The sequence below is a fragment of the Artemia sp. Qi Xiang Cuo genome, chromosome 4 (assembly GCF_049724085.1).
Source record: "Artemia sp. Qi Xiang Cuo chromosome 4, ASM4972408v1, whole genome shotgun sequence".
In the NCBI taxonomy this organism is placed as follows: Eukaryota; Metazoa; Arthropoda; class Branchiopoda; order Anostraca; family Artemiidae; genus Artemia; species Artemia sp. Qi Xiang Cuo.
The window spans coordinates 64700116-64725665 of NC_142797.1; the positions used below are offsets into that span (position 1 = coordinate 64700116).

General features: G+C 35.5%; 2 protein-coding genes across 2 annotated transcripts in view; one reads left to right on the plus strand and one right to left on the minus strand.

Annotated features, from left to right (window-relative positions):
* Window positions 1–8716, plus strand: part of LOC148953331 (uncharacterized) — a 30158-nt gene extending 21442 nt beyond the window's left edge. Inside the window, exons 4-5 of the mRNA XM_089087626.1 lie at window positions 4549–4665; window positions 8532–8716. Coding sequence (XP_088943752.1) covers window positions 4549–4665; window positions 8532–8662 — 248 coding nt within the window. The 3' untranslated portion in view covers window positions 8663–8716. The remainder of the gene's footprint in view (window positions 1–4548; window positions 4666–8531) is intronic.
* A 1953-nt stretch (window positions 8717–10669) lies between these two features.
* Window positions 10670–25550, minus strand: part of LOC148953332 (ELMO domain-containing protein 2) — a 49523-nt gene continuing 34642 nt past the window's right edge. Inside the window, exons 4-6 of the mRNA XM_089088489.1 lie at window positions 23515–23778; window positions 21316–21384; window positions 10670–16008 (exon numbers count right to left, since the gene is read on the minus strand). Of these exons, the coding sequence (XP_088944615.1) occupies window positions 15714–16008; window positions 21316–21384; window positions 23515–23778 (628 nt within the window). The 3' untranslated portion in view covers window positions 10670–15713. The remainder of the gene's footprint in view (window positions 16009–21315; window positions 21385–23514; window positions 23779–25550) is intronic.

Consider the following 25550-nt stretch of genomic DNA (forward strand, 5'->3'; position numbering starts at 1 on the left):
TTATTTATTTTTTCTGTAACTTTAACACACAATGTTAATGTTTCAACTTTGAAAAAAATAGCCCTACCTTTATAAAAAATTTATCTGAAACTTTCATAACGTTTTTCGTAACTCTAAATTATGTATCATATCTCTTTTGAAATTTTCAAATGCAAAATTTTTATTTTACTACTACTACAAACAACTCACCGCAGCCCCAATCCTCACGAGGCCAACTCACCTACGCACGCTACTCCTCCATCCTAATCTGTTCAAAGCATCCCTTTTTACATCCTCCCAGGAAGTTGCCATTTCCATTAAATCTTTCTTTGCGACGTCCTCCCACCCCAACCGCGGACGACCTGATTTCCGTTTAGCCAAAGACGGTTGGCCGAAAAAGACAATGTTCGGCAATCTGTTATCCTTCATCCGCAGAACGTGCCCTTGCCATCTCAGCCTTTTTCTCATCATAGCCCTAGAAAGCAGGAATGAACCACACTATTTGTAAAGCCTTCTTTTTGAAATATCATCAGTCAGTAAGGTACCCAAAACAATCCGAAGGCAAATTCTCTGCAAAACATCTAGTAAATCTTCGTCCGTTTTTCAGAGCGCCCATGCTTCAGAACCATATTGGACCACTGTCACTACTGTAGCTTCCAATATTCTAATCTTGGTTTGCAGACTTATTTTCCTATTCTTCCAAACTTTTTTCTACTGTGAAAAAACGCCCTGAGCCATGGCTATTCTACTTTTAACATCTTCACGGCTCCCACCGTCTTTACTAATAAAACTACCAAGATAAGTGAAGCTGTCCACTTGGGCAATCTTTTCGTTACCCAATGGGATATTTTCATATTCACTTATTTCTAGCCTTAGCGATTTAGTCTTATTAAAAACCATGGCTCTTAAAATATAAATGGTATTTGTAGGACCATAATTGCTTAGCTTATTAACGGGGCTTGGAAGAGTAACAGACGGGAGTGTTCTTGCAAATCTCCAGTTAAGGGTTTTGGACTATAATTATTACAATGATACCGTTTTGTGCTTCCAACTTTTTCCACTTAAGAAGTGACACCAAAAGTGTTGTTTTTAGTACTATATCGCATATACAGATGAGGGAATTGATAAAAATAGGTAGATATGAGAAAACAGCTATTAAACATCACTCAAAAAAGTTATTTTTCACCAGACAGTTTTTTTCAAAACTTGTTTTTTAACTTTTGGTTACTATGGGCTGTGGTTCGCTCTTTACTAGGTTGCAGCTGCTGCTGCAACCATGATGATTGTAGCTACCGCTGCAATCATTATGATATAACATGGCAATTTTTCACTAAGTAGTAGTTTTTAAACGTGTTTTTTAACTTTTGGTTACTAGGGGCTGTGGTTCGCTCTTTACTAGGTTGCAGCTGCCGTTGCAAACATGATACCTTCCTTGGACATGCTGCAAAAAATGAGCCTAGAGAATGACCAAAAAAACACCGGATACCGATACCGATATTCCCGATACGGTACATGCGATACCAATACGCCCGAAACCGATACACGCGACATCGATACGCCCGATACCACATACAGCCCTTCCCCAGGAACTATGAAGGGCCATATCATCATCAAACCCATATATATTGAACCTCTGAACTAATCTCAGGGCTGCATCGTTCTATTTATGTGGGAGGAGAAGACTGAAAGAACACTGAGCTGTATGACCCTTAGACTTTTCCGGAGCCTGACGTCATCACCGTCATCATCATTTTCATTGCTGCTGTCGTCATTTCTGTCATTGAGGATTATTATTGTCATCCCTTTACTGAAATCCTTACTGTATTACAAACCGGGAAAAGCCTATGGCTTTTTCTTAATTGGAATAGTAAGAGACGACCTGGCTACAACCTACGATCATGAAATCATTGATCAATCTTTAACATCAAATTATAATAATATTTTACTTACTATGGGCTGGAAGTTTGTTCTTTATTGTAATACGATTATGACGTCATTGACCAATCTTTAACATGAAATATGCAGTTTATCGTACAAAATTGATTCTATTTTAAAAATGATTTGTTTTAATTACAAAAGGTTTTTAACTCCATTAATTTTCTTTAAAATGAGCCATTGAACAACTCTCTACGATGTTCCATTGCCAAGCTATCTTTTAAAAAAAAAAAAAGAAAAAAAAAGATGCTGTTTAGGCAGAATACTGTATAGTAGCTACCACTTTTCTTGATTTTCAAGCCAATATATTTCGCTTGCTGTTCAAACCAAGGGACATAAAGTTTCCTATATAGGAATTTCGGACAAGGCGGTTCTAATGGTGTACTTTTTGTTTTTATCTGACTCTTTTTTAAAAGTTATGGGTTCTTGTATTTCTTAACATTAGACGTGATCGTCTTTAACTAGGTTGCTAGCTACCGCGGCAACCCTGATTAATTTTCAAACATATTCTAGCACCCTGAACTTGCAAAACCTCTAAAAGTTCATTCAATTTGCTCATACTTTCATCTAGGATGCTTAAATCATCAGCATAATCTAAGTCCAGGAACTGTTTTCTTCCCCATTTGATTTCGTGTTCTCCCATTGCCTTTCATGTGCTCCTTAAGATAAAGTCCATCAAAATGATCCATATAAAGGGGGATAGCACACAGCCCTGCTCAACTCCTGATTCTTGAAAGCTTTTTTTTAAATCTCCTTTGTTTTCTCAATAAGTATTTTAGTTGGTTTTATGACGTCGCATGGTTTAGTTTTACCCCATGTCACAGGGATTTCCCCTCTTTTTAAAACACTTTAAAAACTCGTTTTTAGAAAATAGCCGGTTTCTGTGGCCAATAATATCTTGCTTGTTTTTTGTTGTTTTAAATTTGATATTTTCCAGTAATTGGTTTATTGAGTGACGTCATTAAAAACGATCAAATATGGTCAGAGGCGAGTGTGATTAAGCACAATCAAACCTGATTGTTCACACGCTGGCAAAAACCTTTGAAAATTGGACTTTACAGCTATGGAGCCAAAATATCGCTAGGGACTTTTCCATATGTTCGATTTTTCCCTTTAGACTGATGCCAAGAAGGAACTTAATCTTTTAAGCCTAATTTTAAATTATAGCTATGCTTCATCTTAGCGACAAGGTTGACACATTAACATCAGATTTCTAGGGTTATAACCTACCTAATTCAACAAATTTACATTTTTGATCATATAGAGTTCTTATTTTTAAATTTTGATAACAAAACCCTTCTCATTTCAAGAATATCAGCTTTTTCAAGAATCTGGGGGTTACTACTACTACTGCTACTCACAACTTACCGCAGCACCAAGCCGCCTGAGGCAAACACAGCTACGCACACTCCTCCATTTCAATCTATTCAAAGCCTCCCTCTTAACACCCTCCCAGGAAGTTCCCATTTCCTATAAATCTTTCTTTATGATATCCTCCCCCCCCCCCAGACAAGGACGACCTGCTTTCCGTTTAGCCCTAGAAGTTTGGCCGAAAAAGACAATCTTCGGCAATCTGTCATCCTTCATCAGCAGAACGTGCCCTAGCCGTCTAAGCTGTTCTTTCATTATAGCCCTAGAAAGCGGGATTGAACCACATTTTTCGTATAGCCTACAGTTTGGGGGCTCAAAGACTTTGATTTCAGGTTTTTGCGACTAAAGACTTTGTAGTTCGATAAATTCTAATTTTTAACAATTTAAAGTTCTTATTTTTCTAATTTCCACATTTAAACACTTCTCATTTCAAGAATTTCAACTTGCTTAAGAATCTCAAAGCTATAAGACTTTTGTTTCAATTTTCTGCATCTAAAGGCTTTATTATTCAATAAATTTTATTTCCTGAAAATGTAGACTTCTCACTTTTCGAAGTTTGTCCCCATAGCTCTTCTCATTTCAAGAATCTCAACTTTCTTAACAATTTTGGAATTCAAAGACTTCATTTCTGATTTCTACAAATAAAGGTTTTATAATGAAACAAGTCTCGATTTTTAACAATTAAACCCTTCACACACTTTCGAGAAATTCAACTTTTTCTAAAATCCCACAGTTCTTAGACTTACTTTTCATACTTTGGTCTCTCAAAGCCTTCAAATTTCAACAATCTTAACTGTTTTGAGATTTTTACACTTCTAAGGATTATAATGTTTACAATTTGACAACAAGACCCCTTACACTTTCAAGAATCTCCACTTTAAGTAAAATTACACAATTCTTAATTATTTCTTACAGTTTCTCCCATTAGCTGTTTTGATATCAGCCTTAAATAATTTACAAATTTAGTTTTGGGGCGTATGTCCTCCTTGCTTCATATGATACAAAAGGAGATGTTTTTCTTAGTAGTCGACCTGCCCATTTTATAGATTTGAATCATTTCGAGTTACGTTCACACCTACTTTAAACATTTCTTCATTGACAAGCACTACGGTTCTGAAACTGGTTTTTCCCTAGCATAATCGCAGCTCGGAACGCCCCGAGTTTTAAAAATTGAGAGCCCCTATAAACAAATATGTTGAATATTAAATACGATGTTTACTAAATAATTGATTCCCAGAAGTAATAGGTCAACTATTTTCACAGGCGATACCTATCAAAATATTACGAGATTTGTTGGTGTTGCACAAGAAGAGGTGACGAATGCAGGGACTGGAAACAAGTTCAGACCAGCTGCAGATGGATGCTATTTAGACAAGAGAGGTTTGCTCCATTATCATTTTTTATTTAAAGTAAAAAATTAGCTATCTTTAGTTTACTAATATCTGCATCATAGTTGAGGCTACCACAAACTAGCAAAAACCGAACTCCAGTACTTTGTGGTCGAAAATTTAAAAACCCGTTTATAAAAAAGTCAAAAGAGGTTGAATCGTCATTTACAGCTAACCCAGTAATGATAACTGCTATTTTGCCTAATCTTAATAGATAAAAATTACTGAAAAAGCAAATTTATGAGAATTTCGAAACATAGCTTGAAACCTTCGAAAATGTTCTCAGAGAAAAATTACAACTACACGATTGGAACAACAATGGTTAAAAACTTCGCGTAGAATAATTACAGTCCCTATTTTGAACAATAAGAAAAATAACTTTTTCACATGGGAAACAGTGATGTCTCCTTTGTTTCAGTGTTTTTTTTAAGTAACATAAGAAATTATTAAAATAAGATGATAAATTATAAGAAATTATTAAATCTACAAGATGATAAGACACACGTATCTTTTGAAAAGCTGCTCCTCCGAGGTATGATGCCACACTTGAGTGACTCCGTTACCTTATTCTCTGAAATATTGTCATATTCCTTGGCATATCGCCATAAACTGGTTTTTAGAGTATTCTTTGAGTTATGAATTAAAAAGTTATGCTTGCCTTTGCAATTCAACAAATAGAAACCCTCCAAAAATTGTGCCGGATCAAAACAAAAAGTACACCTCTAGAATTGCCATGGCTGAAATCCCAATATAGGAAACTTACAGTCCCCTGGCTTGAACAACAAGGAAAATTACTTTTTCGCACGGGTAGCATTACTGTATCCCCTCTTTTTTCTTCTTCACTACTAGTGGGGCACCAGAAAATCAGATAGAGCTGTTTAAGGGCTTATTTGAAATGGAATTGCTATCTATGTGTTTTTAAAAGTACAAAAACATATTGTTCAAAATAAAATACAATTTTAAACAAAATTATGAACAGGAAGCAGTCACGAAGCATATCCTGGAACTGGGGAAATGGAAATTTTTGAAGAAATTACTTCAATGAAACTGAATTACCTGAGGATACAATTTCCAGACTGAACTTAATTGAGCAAGTATTTGGAAATTGCCGAAGATTGTCGATCCCCTCCCAGGAGGATACAAATCCTATAAAAGTTATGATTCTGTGAAGGATAAACAGGAAGGAGAAATTGAATTCACACCAGATTTCTTTCGTCAATTCAAATTGCAAATTTGTCACCCCACGACTTACGACTGAAGAATAACACGACAATTATGTTAAATTGTAATTTAGATATTTTAGAGGATATGTGCAACGGAACAAACCTGGTTGTTACTGAATTAGGTAACAGCGTAATTGAAGCAAAACTAATTACAAGAGGGGAATTGGAAAGCAAGTTCAAGTTAATATGTGATTACAAGATAAGTGACAGCGAGAAACACATATATATACATGCCTGCCACGTGCCAAATACAAGAGACCAATCGAAGCTCGGTCTCTAGGTACAAAATAAATATATATATATATATATATATATATATATATATATATATATATATATATATATATATATATATATATATATATATATATATATATATATATATATATATATATATATATATATATATATATATATATATATATATATATATATAAAAAAAAAAAATACATGTCGCGGACCACAACTAATAGATACAAGCAATATCAACAAAATCACTTTTAAAGCATAAATTGATATATTCTGTTTTGTTCATAAGTGAGCCGACATAGTATATTGGGAAATGAGTTTGAATTGACGGAGTGCTTTAAACTGCGGTCCCAAATTCACTTCGGTTGAAGGTTGAGCACTTGGATAGTACGGTTTGAATAATGGCTGAATTTTAAAACTTTCTAGAAGTCAAATCTGTTCATTGTTCGAACGGCATATATCGAAGGCACGCAGGTTCTTACCAGTTCCTCCGGGGTGTCACGAGGAGAGACTGGTAAGATGGGAGAAGGAAGGGGCTGAGGGGCCTTCTTTTGAGAGGAAACGGCGGCTTGAAGTTCGAATTCACTATGACTGGAGATAGTCGTCTTTGGTAGGCTTGCATCGAAAGAGGTGCAGATGTTCGCTCTCCGTTTTTAATTTTTTTTTCTTACCTTGCAATACTGTCTTAGAACAGGTTTTTTTTCTTCTGTGGAAAGTGAGGTCTACATTAGGGGGGCAGTTCATAAAACAGAAGCTATAATAAAACTATTGACGCAAAAATCTGTGCGGAGAGCGCGACATTCGTTAGGGCAGTTGGCTTATATCCAGGATATGATTCCTATTTCAAGCCAAAAATGATGTATGATGGCATTACAGTTGCCCATGACGTTAGTGTATTTACCAATCATCGAAAAAACCAGTCCTAACTTTAAGGATAGAGCAAATAAAGGCAGTTTTGAAGTTTTATTGTTTTAGTGAAGACCGAAGAAGTTGCCTAAGGAAGTAGCGTCACTTCTGACATACGTTCTTTATTATCCACTCCATGGCCCTTATCGTCGAGACCTTTTGACTTACCTGCAGTAGTGTCCTGATAACATGCCATTCTTGTATCCTAACTCCGGTATCCGGATGTGTGGGGAACCTCAACGACCTGGATCTCAAATGGCTAAGCAATTCCCTGTCCCTTAAATAAATTGTCAATGTCCCAGGATGGGCTAGTCGTATGCTGGATCTCGTTTTTTAGCAATTGTCTAGTATGTTACAATACAGCAGTTACATCACCTCCAGTAGGTATGATTGACATCAGTTTGGGTACCTAATCAGTTTATTCCAAACTGGCAAAAAAGTAGGGTGCACAGGCCCTACACAGCAGAGTTAGTAAGTCTCTATAAGGATCTATAAAGCTGATACTGACGGTTAGCAAAACTAAAAGTTACGTATGACTTTCTTCTTCCTGACAGTTAACAGCCAGACTTCCTATAATGCTTTACTATCACCGAAGAAAACAGTTAAAATACTTGGGATACTTTTGGACGAGGATGTAAGATGGAATTCAAACAGTGCCTATCTGACTAAAAAGGTGCCTCGCTTTTATATTCTTTTTCCAACCTGAAGTGATTTGGTACGCCAACTGAGGTTTTAAAATCTATACACTGCAGTTATGTTGGACCTTCTCTTGAATATACGCGTCCAGGTTTGCACCTGTGGCTGGTGAAGGGAGAATCAGACAGACTTAAGATGCTGCCAAAAGTAGCTGTAAAAACAATGCTTGGACACAACTACTGAACATACGATGATGTACTGAAACAACTTAATTTGAACTTCCTTGATAGTCGTAGACATGAATTGCCACATTGTTGTTGACTAAAATGTATGAACTCTCCAATTCATCGTGGTTGATTACCGGACCTTGAGAACCCTCCAACTAACAGACCAAACACTAGAATACGACAAATGAAAAAAGAACTGTGCAGAATGGATTAGTCAATCAGCTTCTAGTGCCGAGAAATATCGTAAATCATTTCCCCCTTTTTTTACTCGGCATCCTAATGATACTGATTTAACAAGGATTTCATGTCTTATGTAGTTTACTTTATGGATTTGCCTCAAAGTGTTATACTACTGATTTAAAAGCATTGAGTGTTATTGATTTAATGTATATAACGTACCTGTGTTAGCCTTTGCTATTTTGGCTAATACAGCACCTTGTCTCATCTTTGGTGCTGCACGTCCAGAAGAAGAGCATCAGCCATCTCGAAACTGTATCTATTCTTCTGTGGAATGACTTCTAGGTCAAGAAAATAGTTTTGTTAGACTGCACCCATAATTTCAAGTTTTCTTCCTTTTAGGGCCTAGTTGAATCCCTGATTCGTAATTTATTTTTCAGATGGTAATTTCATCACAGAAGTTTGTATCTGTACACCAAAACTCGGCGAAGATGCTTGCAACTTGGGAAATCAAGTTCAAATCAGTATTTCTATTTTTTTTATAATAGTAACAATAGCAATTTATCACTAGCTCTTTATCTACTGTTTTTATATTTGTCTAAAAAAATTACAATTTAGATTTTTTTGCTGTTCTTTCCAAGGACGATTTATTAACAAGTTCACCCACAGGAGAGGGAAAGCAGTTTCGGTAATATAGAAGGTTAAATGTCATATCTTTTCCTAAACATTTTCTATTCCCGAAATCAAAATCTTTGTTATGGCCAAGCAAGTTGTTATTAGTTAGGCAACCTGACAATTTTTTTTTTGTGATAATGACAAATTAATATGTGTTCCAATTTGTTTGTAATGATAGGCCCTCAGCCAAAAAAAAAGTTGTAAAAGTGTAAGAGGAGCTAATTTGAGTTTAAGTACCAAGCACAGTGAAATCGAAATCTGACTTGTTAAGTTAGATTAAATGGAAACTTACACAGCCATGTACATCTTTAAAGAATTTTGAAAATAGGGAATTCAATCTTCAATGAAAAAAAAATGCATATGCAGTTTTGGTAGTAACTTAAAAAAGAACGAAAGTTAAAAAAACGAAATGCGACTGAAAAATCAGAAAGAAAAAAAAATAACTAAAAACAAATGTCACCAAAAACCTTAGGGTCTGAATTTTTTTTATGGAGTAGTTGCCATTGGGAACAGCCTGTAACTTTTTAATTTGTACAGACGAAGTTTTGTCAAATTTAATGAATTAGTTTTCCTTATTTATTTTCACGGTTCAATGTTGCAACACTGACGAAAATATAATACTGCCCTAAAAACTTCATAACCTTGAAACAATCAAAAGAAAAATCTTAAAATATCACTGGTTTCCTGTATAAATAAATCCAAAACTGATTCATGGGGTACAAATGTTCCTATTTTGATGTCCTTGGTACTGTAAGACAAAAGAGTTGAAGGCACTTTGAGGAACGGAATTTTAGTTCCAGCTAAACTTATTACATCACTAAGACCCAGAACTCTTCAAATGGCTATGTTAAAGGCGGAGAGGCAACAAAGGAAATAGATTATTTAAGGGATTTGGGTGTGGGCCTTTTTTTTTTATCAAGTTCATTAAGTCTTTAAATCTTCAGGAATCACTTAGAGAGCGTACTGATATGTCACACTTTACAAATCAAACCACGGAAGGTTTATTAACAAAGGCATAATTTACACCTGTTGGGCATACTAACAATTGTGCATAATGCCCCGCAATGGAGGAAAAGCAGTTGCGGGAATACAAAATGTTTTATCACATTCTTTTTTTGTTTATGATTTTTAAGCTCAGCATGATCAATTCATTGATTAGGATTGGCTCTCTAATGTCTCATTTATTGTTAAAGATACTCGAAAGTTTTGATTAATCCAAAAGGCATTATATTCCTTTTTAAAGCTACAGTTGAAAAATAGAGCTTCTGCTACTTAATCATTTTGATGTATCTTGCGAACTTAAAAAACTAAGAAAACACTAGTCAAACATTAGCATAAACAGTGGGGGGCTAAGGGGGTGGCTTCTCCTCACTATATTGTATAGTTTCTGTTCATTTTAAGTTTAACGCTTCATTTGAAATGAAAGGCATTTTTATTTAATATTGATAAACTCAAATCCTTTCGAGTCACGACCATATCCACTTCGTATATTTCTTTACTAGCGTGTGGTTGGTAGGTATTGGTGTCACTGGTGACTTTCTTTGGAACGGGGGTTAATGGTACGACCCTGTAAGCTCAGCCAGAGTTGACCCAGCTCTAAATGAGTAATGGAGAAATTTGGGGGGGAAAACACGGGAAGCGTCGGAGGATTTGCCCCAAACCACGCATTACACTCCCGGCCGGAGGCATTGAATCAGGAGATCGGTACCTGCGCACCGCAGACCATTGCTCAGCGAGCGAAAAATATTTTTTTGGCCAATGGTCTCTTGCGAAAAAAAATTCCTGCAATGATTCAAGTCGGCCTTGCAAAGAAACGTTTAGAATATCTCTCATTAACTAACTATTTAGAATTGATTTTTCCGTGGCTCATGTTTTTAACGACATATTATTTCATTATAAATATATTCTTTATTTTATTAGTTTATTATTAATAATTATTAGTTTGTATTATTCTAAAAAGTATTCTAGTGCCTTTTCTCATAATTATTCTCTGAATACTCATGTAAAGAAAATATGTTTACTAACAGTTCCCTGCAAGTATTTTTATCCTTTTTCCATGATTAGAATTAGGTCATTTTCATCCGAAATTCTTACGCTAAAGAATTCAGCTCCCAATAACTGGTCGAATCAACGGATCTAAAAAATAGAACTAGAAAGCCAACTGTGGGTCGAAATAATACAGTACTGACATAAAGTGAAAACTATCAACCTAGAGCCGTAGATTTTTTCTGGCAGTCGGGACTGAGACACAATAGATCTACAACCAACACCTCAAATATAGAAACACTGTTCATTTATGGCAAACGGACTATCTTAGAAGACTAAAATTACTCTTAGAAGATATTTAATCTAATTTGTGGCATCAACTCATACAACATACGAAACGAAACTTGGAGATCAAAACACTAGCAGTAAAAAATATAAAACTAAACTTTTCAAATATAGCAGTGACAGCAATAAATAAGTCAATATAAGACAGTGAGCAATTTTGTGTCAATTACAATCGGGTCAAATTACGAACTACTTCCGTGATGAACTATATCTTAAACGATAGATGATGAAATTTCAAATTGCGGCCGATGGCATGGGTTATCCCAGGGAAAGGCCAGGGGGGGAGATATCTAAGAAAAACTTTCAAAAACGAAGAATGAGAAATTCTCCCATTAAATCCATGTAAAAAGCAACTTTTGTTAAAACTCCCCCCCCCCTTGGGAAATTTCCTGGCAGAGGTCTTGGCTGATAAGATACGACAATTTAAAAGAGAGACGTATATGATAAGATAGAAGTCTTCCAAGTCTTGAACTGCCACCCTTAGAATTTGTAGTTTAGATAGTTTTGCAGATTAAATACAATCATAACCGAACGACAAACAATCTAAATTAAAAACATTAATACTTCCACATAAGGAGAGACAGGGGTTGCTCGAAGAGGGGGGTGACTCATCCCCCTGGTTTTTGCGAAGTCGTATAAGTCACTAATTTTGACTTCATTGAAGTCCCATGTGCTCAATTCTGAGACAGTCTAAGTTGTATTTCCTTCTCCTGGAAACGCTTTTGCTTTTTCCAATTTCTCGGTAAAGAAATGGCTGATTTTGACAAAACTCAGCTTTAATTGTAAAAATCAAATACCAATTTCACTTGTAAATGAAATAGAGTCGTTTGATTTTCTCGTTTAATTTAATTTTATAATTTCATTTTTCAACAGAATCGTTTAAATCAAACCAGGTTTAAAGGGACCGGACTGTTTTTTTTTTTTTTTTTTTTTTTTGACTGGTCGTTAAGATCTACTTTTTCTGAAATCCGTCTATTTTGGCCTCATCCAGTTCCCAGGTGCTCAATTCAGTTAGATAGTTTAGCTTTTCAGCATCCTTGATAAAATAGAATGTTCTTCTTTTAATCTACAAAGCATTTTGCCACCCCTAAAGGAAAAGTCTATTCGGTTGAAAACAGCCTCAATCTCCGAAACTTATCACGGACTCGGTGACCTGTAAGGGCTGAGACCATATAAGCAGTAATTACTTAGTTTGAAGCCATAGTTTCAGCCATTTACGAAACAAAACAGACAAAGAACACCGATGTGAAGTCGAAGGCACAAGCTAGCAGCCTTCTGAAAAGGATTTTAAACTTTGAATTTATCGCTTGCCTAATCCTTATGAAAAAAAAAATCATGCACAAGATTAGGATAGCAACAGCAAAACTTGAAGAAGAGGAGATCTACATCTTCAACGCAATCGAGATGCTTAAAGCTATGAAGAAACTGTTCGAAAGAATATCAGAGGTAAAATGAGCAATTTCATTGACAGTGCAAAAGTGTTTGCCAAATTGAGAGGTCGATCCAGAGGCAGATTGCGTCAGAGGTCATGGTTGACGACTTAGACCATCTCGTTCTATAGCCGAGACCAGAGTCAAACCGAGTTCTCAAGACATCAGTTCTACAGACAAACATTTTAGAATCCTGCTCAAAAGGTTGACAACAATGATAGGAGATAATTTCAGAGCTTGCCTTGTCAATTTTCAGCCATTTGGTCCTAACTTTAATCTCCTTTAAAAAAAAAAGGGGTTTCAGCTGCAGATATTGAGCTAGGAACAACGTTTTGTTTCCAAATCAAGAAAGACATCCAGATTCTACTTCTTTTCAAGTAGAGCTTGAAGTTCTGCTTCAGTTTTGCCAAGGCGCTACTTGCTTCAGAGAAGTCCTAGGTGAAGGAAATTGCCCGAACCACCAGCTTAAGAAAGCCAATTGCCTTGCAAATTGGCTGCGACAGCAGCTGTTGCAGTTGCTGCTGCCGAGAGAAGATTTAGCAGGCTCAAGTTTATTAAGGATTTACTGAGAACTGCCATGGTTGATTTTTGACTATATTGCTTATATTGTTGGCGAATGAAAAAGACCTTGCCGATGCCATTGACTTAAACAACATTGTCCAGCGGTGGTCCACTTTGAAGAGCAAGCGAATACAAATATAGCTGACCTTAGTTACGCATGATGTATTCCGTTTTGGCTTCTTGTTTTTGTCCGTAGATAAGTATAAATGATAAAAGGTTAATTTTAATAAATTTTCACGAGTCGTATAATATGACCTATGAGTGGTTTAAATGATAGGATCTTCCCCTTCCCTCCTGGCCTTGGTCCTTCAAGTCACCCCTGAGGAGATAGGACCTTTTCAGCGATAGTCAGAAGGGGAGGGAAGCTAAAATTGGTCTATTTGACTTAAAGCTTATATTTCCATTTCCAAGGGCAACAGTTTCAATGATCAAGTAATCAGCAATCTTAACTTGACGTAATTTTCGAATAAAAAAAAAACTGACCGAAAAAATATGAATTTCACATATAAAGAAAAAAATGGCTACCATAGAAATTTAGATAGTCGCAACAGGTTCCGAATTTACTCCAACTAATATTAAACAGAAAAAAAAATTCATTTCCAAGGACAACAGTTTCATTGATATTCGTGGCCTCCAATATTATAATCTTAGTTTTCAATCTTATCTTCCTATTCTTCCAAACTTTTTTATTTGTAAAAAAAAACATCCTGTGGCTTTACTTTTGCTACTCTTTGCACTTTAACTGCATCTGCCATCTTTACTAATTATACTATCCAGGAATCTTACTTTAAAAAAAAAAAAGAGCAAAGAACGATTGACCATAAGAATCTAAGTAGTTGCAAGAGGTGCTAGATTTGCTCTGACTACTATTGTAACTGCCACTACTAAAAGCTCATTGCTGCTCTAAACCAACTAAGGCCAACACAGTTTGATACAGTTAAGGAATATTGTTGGTCTTTATACATCACAATCTTCAGCAAACATTTTTTGCTTGAAGGATATGATACTTATTACTGCTTAAAGTCTTTATGGGCCATGGTTAATAAAAAAAACAAAAAAACAATACAAACGTAAAGTTACACACCTTTTACAAAAAAATAACAAACACACACCCTTGAGCTCTAACTAAATAAAATAAAAAAATGGTACTTATGTGCCATACCCATACCAACCAACCTTCCCGTCTTCAGCCCCATGAAATTCCTATCACTTCACATACTGTCAACCCACTCCTCCCTTTGAAACCAACATGGAAAAATATCCTCCCTCAATCTTTTTAATTCCTTGCAAAAACCCAAAACATGAACTAAATCATCTCTCCTCCACAAATTAGGTAAAAAGAGGGAAGTTTGACCTCGCACTTCCCAAACACTTTCTCTTTTCAGTAAGTGATACAAATTTTGTTTACGATAATATCCAATTTCATTCTTCTTTATTTAGTCTTGCCTTAAAATAATTCCCCCCCCCCCCCCCTGCTTCCTTAGTCCTATCATACCTGAATCCATGCTTATTAGTCATTCGTAAATCATAAACGGAAAAGTAAAATCTGACCCGCACTACTACCTTGAGGAACTCCATTTAGCAAAAGCTTACATGATGATTATGCATCAGCGATCTTAACTTGACGCAATTTTCGACTTGAAAAAAAAACATGAATTTCACATATAAAGAAAAAAATGGTTACCATAGAAATTTAGGTAGTCACAACAGGTTCTAAATTTGCTCCAACTAGTATTAAACAGAAAAAATTATATTGGCCACACGTAACTACCTTGAGGAACTCCACTTAGAAGAGGTTCAGGTGCTAATTATGCATAAGAAATTACCATTTAGTAAAATTGGCTCATTTGCCATAAAGCTTATATTTCCATTTCGAAGGGCAACAGATTCAATGATATTCGTGATTCACTGGGATTTCGACTTTGGTAAATTTTTCATTATTGACAATGTACCATGGTTCATAACATGTGAAAAGCCTAAGACAAACACTAGCCAGGTCAAACGGGGTAGATTCTAAGATAACCAAGAAACAAATAAGTTTAACTAGACACACTACACATAGCAATTGCGAGGCTCTTTCAATCGGGAGAGGGGCTGAGGTTGGCTCATTTGGTTTAAATTTCATATCCCCGAGAGCAACATTTTTAAAGATATGTGTCAATCACTGAGGCTTCAGCTTCGATAAATTTACAGTTTTGACAATGGTTTGACAAAATTTACAATTTCGACAAAATGGAAGTAGCCCAGGTCAATCATAGCTCTAAAAGACTGAAAAGGCTTCTGAACATGGAGAGTGGGGCACCCAGAAGCAATAAGGAAAAGGGAGGTGGATTTATGCTCCAATTTGCTTTGAATGTAGCTAGTAAAATTTTAAAAAATGACTTTGCAAACTGAAAATTTACAAAGCAGCACATACTAAAAAATGAAAAAAAATTGAAATTTTATGAAAAATCGCAAGCATCTGAAACTTTTGAGGAAAGTCACCAATCACACTACTAAGAACAATGCCAGTGTGGAAAAGTGCCTCTCTAAACTTAATTTTGTTGTGCCTCTTCAAAGGTTTGGCCAGCGCTATAATAGAAACTTTTTCTCAGGACAATTTCATGATCTACTAAGTAGAATATATCAAATCGTCTCAACCGCAGCGTTTAGTTTAAACTGCACTTTTAAATCAGACAATTCATCTCTTATTTTCCTTTCAAATTTATCACGAATTTTACCAAACTCCATAACATCACGTGGTTTTTCACTATGCCAAAATTTGTCAAATTCCAAAAACAGGTAACAATAAAACTTATGAAACGTTTCAACATTTGTACCAAATTGCCAGGTGTTGTAAATGTGGTATTTGGCACTTCCGTCTCGGAATAAAGTTATAGCCATGCTTGTCAAATTTATACCAACAATAGCGAACGAGTACCTAGAAAAAGAGCTTCTGTAAGGTTATAATAATTCACAAGCAAATAATAATTTCCAGACTAATATAGACTAACAATATTTAAACTTTTAGGAGGATATTCAATCAAAGTACCAAAGACATCAAAACAAAACAATTCGGCCCCTGGGCCGTTGCGCAGATATCAATCTCCTCGATTAACTGCGTTCGATTGGGAGTACAATGCGTGGTTGGGGGCAAATCAGTCGAACACTTCCCGTAGTCCTCCCCCCTCGATTTCTCCAGGTACCCATTCAGAGCTGGGTCGACTCTGGCTGAGCTTCATAGTCATAACATTGACTCCTGTTCCAAATCAAATAATCAGCGACACCAGAACCCTAACCCAGTCCTCAGGATTTAAAGTCCAGTGCGCTAACCACTCGACTAGGACAGTCCAAATGAAAAAAAATTAACCTGAACTGATTAGTTGAACTGAACAAAGCTTTTCGTCCGTAGAAACTCGAACGTTAACAATCTGTTGAACCTCAAAGACAACTACAGCTTCAAAGGAAAGCTATACCTTCTTAAGTTGTTTAGTGCCACATGTTTTTAGCTTGTTTTTTTGTTGATTTTTCACCCACGTTTCTTTTTCTAAATTTGGTGTCTGTAAATGAAGGCTTTTTTAATTAAAAAATTAATTTGAAATTATTCTTAATTTTTTATAACGTATATATGATTGTGAAAATTTCCATCAATTCAAACAATGACGTTGTATTTTCACCGTCTTAGGTGCTTTAAGGGGACATAAGTGGTGACTTATGGCTTGAAGCTGCTAAAGAATGTCCTATCTTTATTTAGATTTTTAGCCCCATTTCATAGAGGGTACCAGAGACAATGTATCTCTAGATAATCTGGAATATTCTACTATGTGTCAAAGTCTTTTACGGACCCTGCTTAAAAATGATGTTATATTAAATCGTTGTCATTGTGACAGTTTATTTTGTGTCTGAACCATAGATAAAAGAGAAGGTTGGAAAGATCTTATGTTGTAACTTTTAAGTAACTATGCTAACTAGAGCACTTATAGTTATTAATCTTGTCCTGAAGACACTTATTAGGCTGTACCAACTTTAATAGCACAAATTATGGAAATGCAACAACTCAATGAAAAGACAAGTAAAAAGACTTACAGCCAACGTATGCATTGTAAAAATATAGATATGCATTGTCATAAATACAAATATGCTCGGTCTAGCGAACTGGGAGTCATATATCAAGTCACACAGGCAACTACTCCTGTAGTTTCCACGGAAACCACAACATAAGGGCTTCGACTCCGAGATATTTACACATACTGACTTCCAGCGTTGCAAATGGTTTGAGATAAATAGTAACAGTTTACAGACCATATTATACCATAAAAGAGTATGTGGTAGCATTATAGCATTCGAAGTCAGACTCAATTTCACAAATAAAAATACTAGAATGAACTGAAAAGCAATCAACCTCCATTTCTTCTCTAATGTGCTTTTCTGTTAGAAAGCAATTTTGTGCGCTGTTTCTTGCATGATGATCAATTTGAATTTAGCAAAATTTCAATTTATGAAATTATTGCGTTCAGCAAAAATCTATTATTTTGCTTAAATCGCTAAGAGCTGACCGCAGGAGTTTCAAATAAATAAAACTTGATCTGGGGATTACAGTCCAAATGTTCCAAAATATACGGGAGATTTTAGATTGTAACATAGAATGTCCAATTGCAATTTATTAGGACCTCTGAACTGTACCAAACGATACAATTCTACCGCTTTGGCAATGTTCCTGACTTCTCTTTTGATGTTGAACACGCTACGGTCACGAAATTATTTGCTAATAAGCTTTAATTCGGCAGTAGGTAAAACAATCCTGGGAGCTAGCATTCCGGAAGTGTTTGAGGGGATTACGGAATTCATGAAATGGTTCTATTAAGGTCTAGTACCACGAGATTTTCCTGAATTAAAGGGCAAGAGCATGGGAAAGAATCAAAGGGCGAAACTCAAATACGAGAAGCTAAAATTCGGTAGCAACAACTATCAACTTGATAATGTACAACTCACGAACACGAATGGCTAGTGGCTAGAATTCTGGCTTTACATACAAATTAAAATATTGAACTTTGGTACACATAAGCATAAACAAGGAGTCCAGTAGCGTACATTATCAAATAAAAAAATCAGACTACCGTGAGTTCAGGTTTCAGTTACTAGTGGAATTTTTTGCTTTGTAACTGGCAAAATTAAAGTTTCGAACCCAAAACTCAAACATCAGCTACGGATACATATTTTTCGGTATTTACTACTATATCCCTAGCTCCTGCGACATGGTTCCATGAGAAATACGAACGAGGAGTTTGTCTGATACAGTTTCTTCAAGATGTTTACCACTGAAACAGGAGTCAGCAAGTCTATTCCAGTATCAGGTCCCGCTATCCCATTTCATGTTCGTTGGTTTCCGCGATAAATATAAGAACGGTAGTACACTTGACATAAAATACTTTTTCCATTGTCCTAGACCGTGGCATAATAATAATAAAGAATGGAAAGAGCCGTTAAAGTAAATCTGAGTGGCGCTTATACAGGTTATGAATCTACAATTTCTATTTTAAAATGGCCGTCCCTTCACGGGCATCACTTCAGTTTGATCTGCATTTTTGGTCAAGTTTGGTGAAATTCAAACACAATTTGTGAAGTATGTATTTGAATTTTGGACTTTAAAGCTTCAATATAAGGTCCATATTTCCCATCAACAGTCTAAGAAATCCTTAAATATCCGCTTTGGACAAAATGAAAACCATTTGTGAAATAAGAACAGTTTCCAAGAGGGTCGAATTCAAATGTAGTTTTTTGATAATTTAACGGTAAATTACGATCTTTTTTTCTTGATATTCTAAGGATTTGAAAATTTAAAATACATGAACAAATGCTTAGGTTTAGGCTATAGCCACTAAACTAAGAATGACACTGCAAACTTTTCTAGATCTACGCCCCTTCTTCTTTTTAGATGCTCTATTCCGGGAAAAGAATGGAACTTTTCACTTGTTGCCTAAAAAACTAGCTGAAAGTGGCAAGGATGGGAGAAGGAATACAAGTATGGAAGACAATTAATTCATCCTTACGACCGGAGGACCAACCCTGAACTCTAAACTAAAACTACTGTTGACGGGAATATCTCGGCTAAGCAAAGCAAAGTTGCGATAGCACTTTGCACTTTCTCACTTTCTTTGCCAGCGTTGGAGACAAAACAGTAGCGTCCACGACAGAATCCTGCAAACATTTTCTGGGCCCAGCTTATGTTGAGCAACTGGCAGTTATTCCCATAGCTTCTTTTGACATTTCAATGATTGTGAAAAATTAGAGAGGTACAACTGCGTCCCGATTCGATCGCGTTCACGAGAGTGTTGAAAACAGTGTTTCCATCTATGTTACAACCGATGAAACATTTGATAAGCCTCTCAGTGCTGAAGGAGGTATTTCCATGAGTGCTCAAGAAAACACGAATAGCACCTCTTCAAAAAGGTTATCTTCATAATTATCCATATCAGTTCTCTAAAGTGTTTTTCGAAGTGATTCAGAAACCTGTGAAGATAACCGTTACTCTTTTCTCAAAGCGAAGAGATGGGTCAACCAACAGCACTTTAGATTTAGAACGAAGGACATTTAATTGAAGATGGACATTTAATTGGAATTGGAAGATGGAATTGAAGATTAAACGAAGGACATTTAATTGAAGATGCGCTGACGTCATTGAGCTTATTCATTAACCAAGCATTCTACCTGGGACTTGTGCCAGCTGCTGCTCTTTCAGATATTAAAAAAGTGTTTGACAGTAAGGATCATGTTGTTCAACTAAATAAACTAGGAAACATCAGAGTTAGAGGATAGACACTAGAACGGTTCCTGTCCTACCATGGCAATCGAAAAACGTACACAAGAGAAGATCCATTGAAGGATATCGTGGTGAACTTAAGCGTGCTACGGGGAGGGATCCTTGGCTTACTTATTTCAAATTCATATAAATGGCCTAAATAATGATCTCAATCCAAATTTCAGGACCTAACAGTGCTGCCAACTATGCTGCGGTGGAGACAATTCAAATAAAGACAACGATTCTGATGATCTGCTGGCATTCACAGGCAACACTAAAATGGCCTTCTACAATTCAGGCATGACAATACACCAGGAAAAACTAGAGGCTTAGAAGAAACTTATATCTGGATGGATACTAATCGATTTACAAGAAATGTCAACAAATATAGTGTTCTATTCTTTTCAAAGACTGAAACTCTTCATCCAGAGATAACTGGAATTACGACTTCTAGAGGAACAATCAGGCGGCCAGAAACGAGTTTTGCGATGTATCTAGATATATTGCTGGGCGAAAACTATTCCTTTCTACACCACCTACAGGCTTTGGACCTGAAACTCTCTCGCAATCCTGGCATCATCAAGAAACTGAAGTATGTATTTCGTAAAAAAAACCTTCGTCTACTAGCCAACGAACTTCTGAAACATTATTTGCAGTATTATAACATAATTTGGCAGTCAACTTTCAAATCACACTAGAAGCGACTTCGTTCAAATTACAAGCGTGGAAAACTATTGGAAATGTAAACAACTTTCTCTCTCTTGGTTCGCTTTACTGTCTGTCATGCTTAGCTTTTACTAATCCCGATCTAGTTTTAACCTTCAGCGTCTGTTCTTATTTGTCATTGCGTTTTGTTTTATGATGTCGTGCCACATCATAGTCACATCTACCGATAAATAAAGCCAAATATCATGAATGACATGGCCATCGCTTGATTTTAGCGTCACACTTGTACTTAAAAAGCAAAAAATTAAAATTGCAAGAAATTAGTTTAATTTCTTGCATTATTAGTTGCAAATTAGTTTAATTAGTAGAAAATAGTAATTTGTTTCCAACTGCTCTCTACTAATACTAAGCCTTTTTAACTTTTGTCAGATTCCTCTTCCAGATAGAAAAGCCGCTGTTCTAAGTTTCCATCTTTTCTAATTTTAAAAATTATGCCTTAAGCCTTAACTCTGATTGGTCAGTCAAGAAATTTATGGTTGAAAGTTGAACGATGTTCAACTCGAGAAATTACGAATGGCGAACGTAATTGGCGCAGTAGTCGTGCGTAATTTTGATTTTATCGACAAGTGTGACTATAATGTGGCATGACACAAACTTATCGAACGGAAATTGTTAATTTTGATTCCAAGCGACTCAACTGTAATATCACGGGGGAACTCTAAGATTACCTCAAGTGTAGAACCACTTCTGTGACTCTAGGGTTGATCAAAATAATGTACTTACCCTAACCGTGGATGATTTGAGCGTGAAAGAACGTGTCGTGCGGCCTCAGGATAATCAACAGCGAAATACCTGAAAAAGAACACACAATATATTTCAAAAAAGGACTTAATTATGTAAATTGCAAAGGTTAACACTTTTTATAAGAAACTCAGAAGCCAAATCAGTCAAGCGCATAAAACAAACAACTGAGAAATAAATAAAGAAGTTACATTGCTGTTTTTTTATATGCCAATCATCTGGCAAAAAATATTTGTATTTTTTTTAGTCTGCTGCGAGAAATATACTATTTTCATATACATTTTAATAATAGATTTAAAATATTAGCAATATTAGTCAAAATAGCTAAAAAAAATTAAGAATTTGGTTACAAAATCGTTTATTGATGTATTATTTCGTATTTTTAGAGACTACCGTCATGGACAATAAGATTCAATCTTTTTTTTAAGTAAACTCGTCGGGTCTTAAGACAACTACTCATTAAGGAATAATTAATACCTCATTTGTCTTATACGCTTATACGAAAAACTCATCCACCTCAAGTTGTCCACAAGAACACATATAAAATAGCACACACTGACCAGAATACCAACAAATAAAAGTTCCATTTGAGCCTCAATTAGCTCCTTTTCAGATATAAATCTCTCATCAAAACAGATGTTCTAATTTTTAACTCGAAGCACTTAAAGAGAGACAAAGAGATGCTTCAGAGGATGGGGGAGCAACAGCTAGCTACCAACAATCATGGGTTCTGTAGCACTTTTTGTTGAACAATTCAAGAGGCGGGGAACTGCGATAAACTGTACTAATGCAAAGGTGCCACCAGGGAGAGGCCAGGGGGTGATGGCAACTCTCCGGAAACAAAAACATAGTTAGAAAATGCTTCAAATGAAGACAACGGAGAAAAGGTACCATCTAAATCCCATAGAAATTATTGTGGCAAAGGAGGAATGAGCGCAGCTGTGTTCCCTCTCCTCCACCCCCTCTCCTTTCGTTTGACCTAGGTAGAACCTTCAGTAAACACCAATATTGTAGAGCCATTACTATAGTAGCCATTACACATAGTAGAGCCATTAAATAGCATATTTAAAAAGCAAGTACAGAGGTAGGGGCGTTTGAGCCCACCCTCTTTGAAACCTTGTAGCCTACTATTTACCTTTTTCTTCTGATTTTTGCATAACCTTCCCATAGCTCAACTGGTTTTGATTTATTAACAAATTTTGAGCTACATTTAAACTGAAGCGAAAATCATGTCTTGGCAAAAATTAATAATTCGCGAAATAAAATCTAGCATTCCATTACCAGACTTTTTTGGCAATGTACATTGTACTTCTATGCAATGCTACATAAGTATACATTATATATCTTATATATCATCCTTATTTATTTATATGACAATTTTTCTGACAAAATTCTAACAGAAAAATTTTGCTACATAAAAAAACACTTCCGTGATTCCAGGATAAGAATTGTTTTTCAGACTGTAGTAGATAAGAATACAAATATACAAATAAAAATATGTATTATATCCAATTGTTGATGTAACTGGAGCAGTTTTCTATTGTTATGAATAAAAATTTAACTGTTTTTATATTATATATAATTCATTCACTCGATTTCTGAAAAATTTTTGAAATAAAAAGCTAATTAGTGTTCGAGTTACATGGATATTAAGGTAATCACAAGGAAGATTTTTGCTTAACTGACAATTGAGATAGTTACAAAATTAGAAATCTTTAAAATCAAAATTTCATCCTGAATCCAAATGTAATATCCATTTGCATAAAAAAATTACTTTAACCCCCCTCCTTCCCTAATGGCCATATCCTGAATATGAAAATACATATCCTGAATTGTATATATGCACTGAATTTTCTTCATATGATTCTTTTTTTAATTGCTATAATAATGTATCAAAACAATGAAAAATTCATTGCATATATACAATTCAGGGTATATATTTGAGCATTAAGGGAGAAGAGGAGGGGAGGATGGTAAAAAAAATTACTATAAAATTTACGGCAGAAATAAATGTCACATTTGGATCAGGATGAAATTCAGATTATAAAGGAATATCTATTTATAAGCTATTTCAATTGTCAGTGAATCGAAATATTTCCCAAACCGGTAGACATCTTGAGATTTCAGGGGGGGGGCATGGGCCTGAGCTAAAATAACCATTATAGAATGAGAAAAACTCACAGTAGATTCTCTAATCCAAGAATTCCCATTCCTCGAAAATCCGTCTTAGGATCGTCACCCTGAAAGCCAATTTCTTGCCATTGTCTCGATATTCGGTCATTTAATTCTTCATCGGGTCTTAAGGATTTCCAAAGTTTTATAAGTTTCTCTTCATGCTCGCTATTTTCAGAGTCGTAACTCGTGGTCCTTAAGGATTCGAGATCATTTAGCAGTTGCCGATATGACCATATTTGGTGAACGCACTTTCCCAGTGAAATGACAAACCTAGAACAAAACACAAATATAATTGTCAACATCGACCATACATATATATTCGACATAATATCGCAATCGAATGTGATTGTTAACATCGAAGGTACATATATAAATATAGCCCTTCTCCAAGTAACTTGTGGCACCTCAGGGCAATGGGAAGAGCCTTTTCTTTTTGTGTGGGGTTAAAATCTTGTAAACGGTTTTCTACAAGCATAATATTGAACTTTTTTCTTCTTCTTTATTTTTAGGAATATTTTTAGGAAATTTATTTCCCATTTTATTATATATTAATTCCCCATTTTCGTTCTTCATATTTTGTCACGAGAAGAAAACAACTCATTTTTGATTATATAATTTAGTTAGTTATTAATTCCGATCAAAACTGTAGCAAGTTATAAGGTCTGTTACTTACAAACACAATGATTACCACTAAGCCGAAAGGAAAAAAAACAAATTATTACTCTGAACAGCGTACAATCATTAAGTGAAAATAGTCAATGCAAATAAATAAATCCTGCGGTAAAATCCTTTAGTTCGTATAGAATTTGGTATAAATATGAAAGGAAATATGATTGGTCATTGAGACAGCAGCACCAAATCATTCAGCTTCAAACACAAGAGTACAATACAAACTGTCCCAATTTCTTTCTGAGACGTGAAAGATACAGTTAGTGTTGAGTCCAGGCAATCAGAAAACTGAAATACTGGGATTCAAATTATCAACACCACTACTAGTTCTGGAATTACACAATAAATCGCGCTTATCTTGTTGGAATTTAAAGGATCAACGAAAATAAAAATGAAATCTCATTGTTTGAATTGGTTGAGAGGAAATTTACACTTTCATGTATATCTTAAGAAATTAGGAAAATCGGGAACTCAAAAATGAAGAGACCTCCATATGCAGTTATACAGTTTTTAATAGTAGCGGGTGCTAAAGTTAAAAAAGAAACGTGGACGAAAAATCAGCCAAAATTAAGCCAAAACAGCAACTTGTAACTTGCAAGTAGCTTGTAACTTCCAAAAGTAACTTGCAAGTTACCTCCGAAAGATGGTTTTGTAAGTTACCTAATCTTTCGGATGGTGCCTGAAATCTCTTTAGGACAGTCCAAAAGGAAGGTGCTCTAAGTACGGCAACAGTTTCGTGGCCTTTCGCTGAAAATTTTCTAACCTTAGACTGATTACTAAGATTCTTTGGAGACCAAATCAACGTACAATATTCAAGAATTGAGCTTACAAGTGACTTGAGTAACAAGATGAAGTTTTTAACATCAAAAATTTTTAAACCTTCGCCTTATACATAATAGCTGGTAATTTGCCCTATGGACTATAGCTGAAATTTACCTTATAAATTTTCATTTGGTCAAATACGAAACCAAGATCCCTGATGATCCACGATCGAAATTATGAAAGTTTCAATTGAATACGGATATTCAGAAAGCACTTTATTCAAAAAATTTAGGCTTTGCGCTTATCCTCATTGACAAACATAGAATTCCCTGCGCACCAGCCCCCAATAGCAATTAAATCTTCCTAGATAATTTAATATGATTAATTGATCTTCTTTGCCTGTAGAGCTTAAAATCATCAGCAAACATATTCATTATTGAATATTTGACAATCATTGACAGATCACTAATAAATGAGGTAAAAGCACTGTTGGACCCGTGCTACTACCTCGAGGACAAGTATAGGCTCATATGGGATTATGCATCAGTAATTACAACTAGACGTGATCTTCAAATTAAAAAAAAAAAAAACGAGCAAACTATGTGTACTGC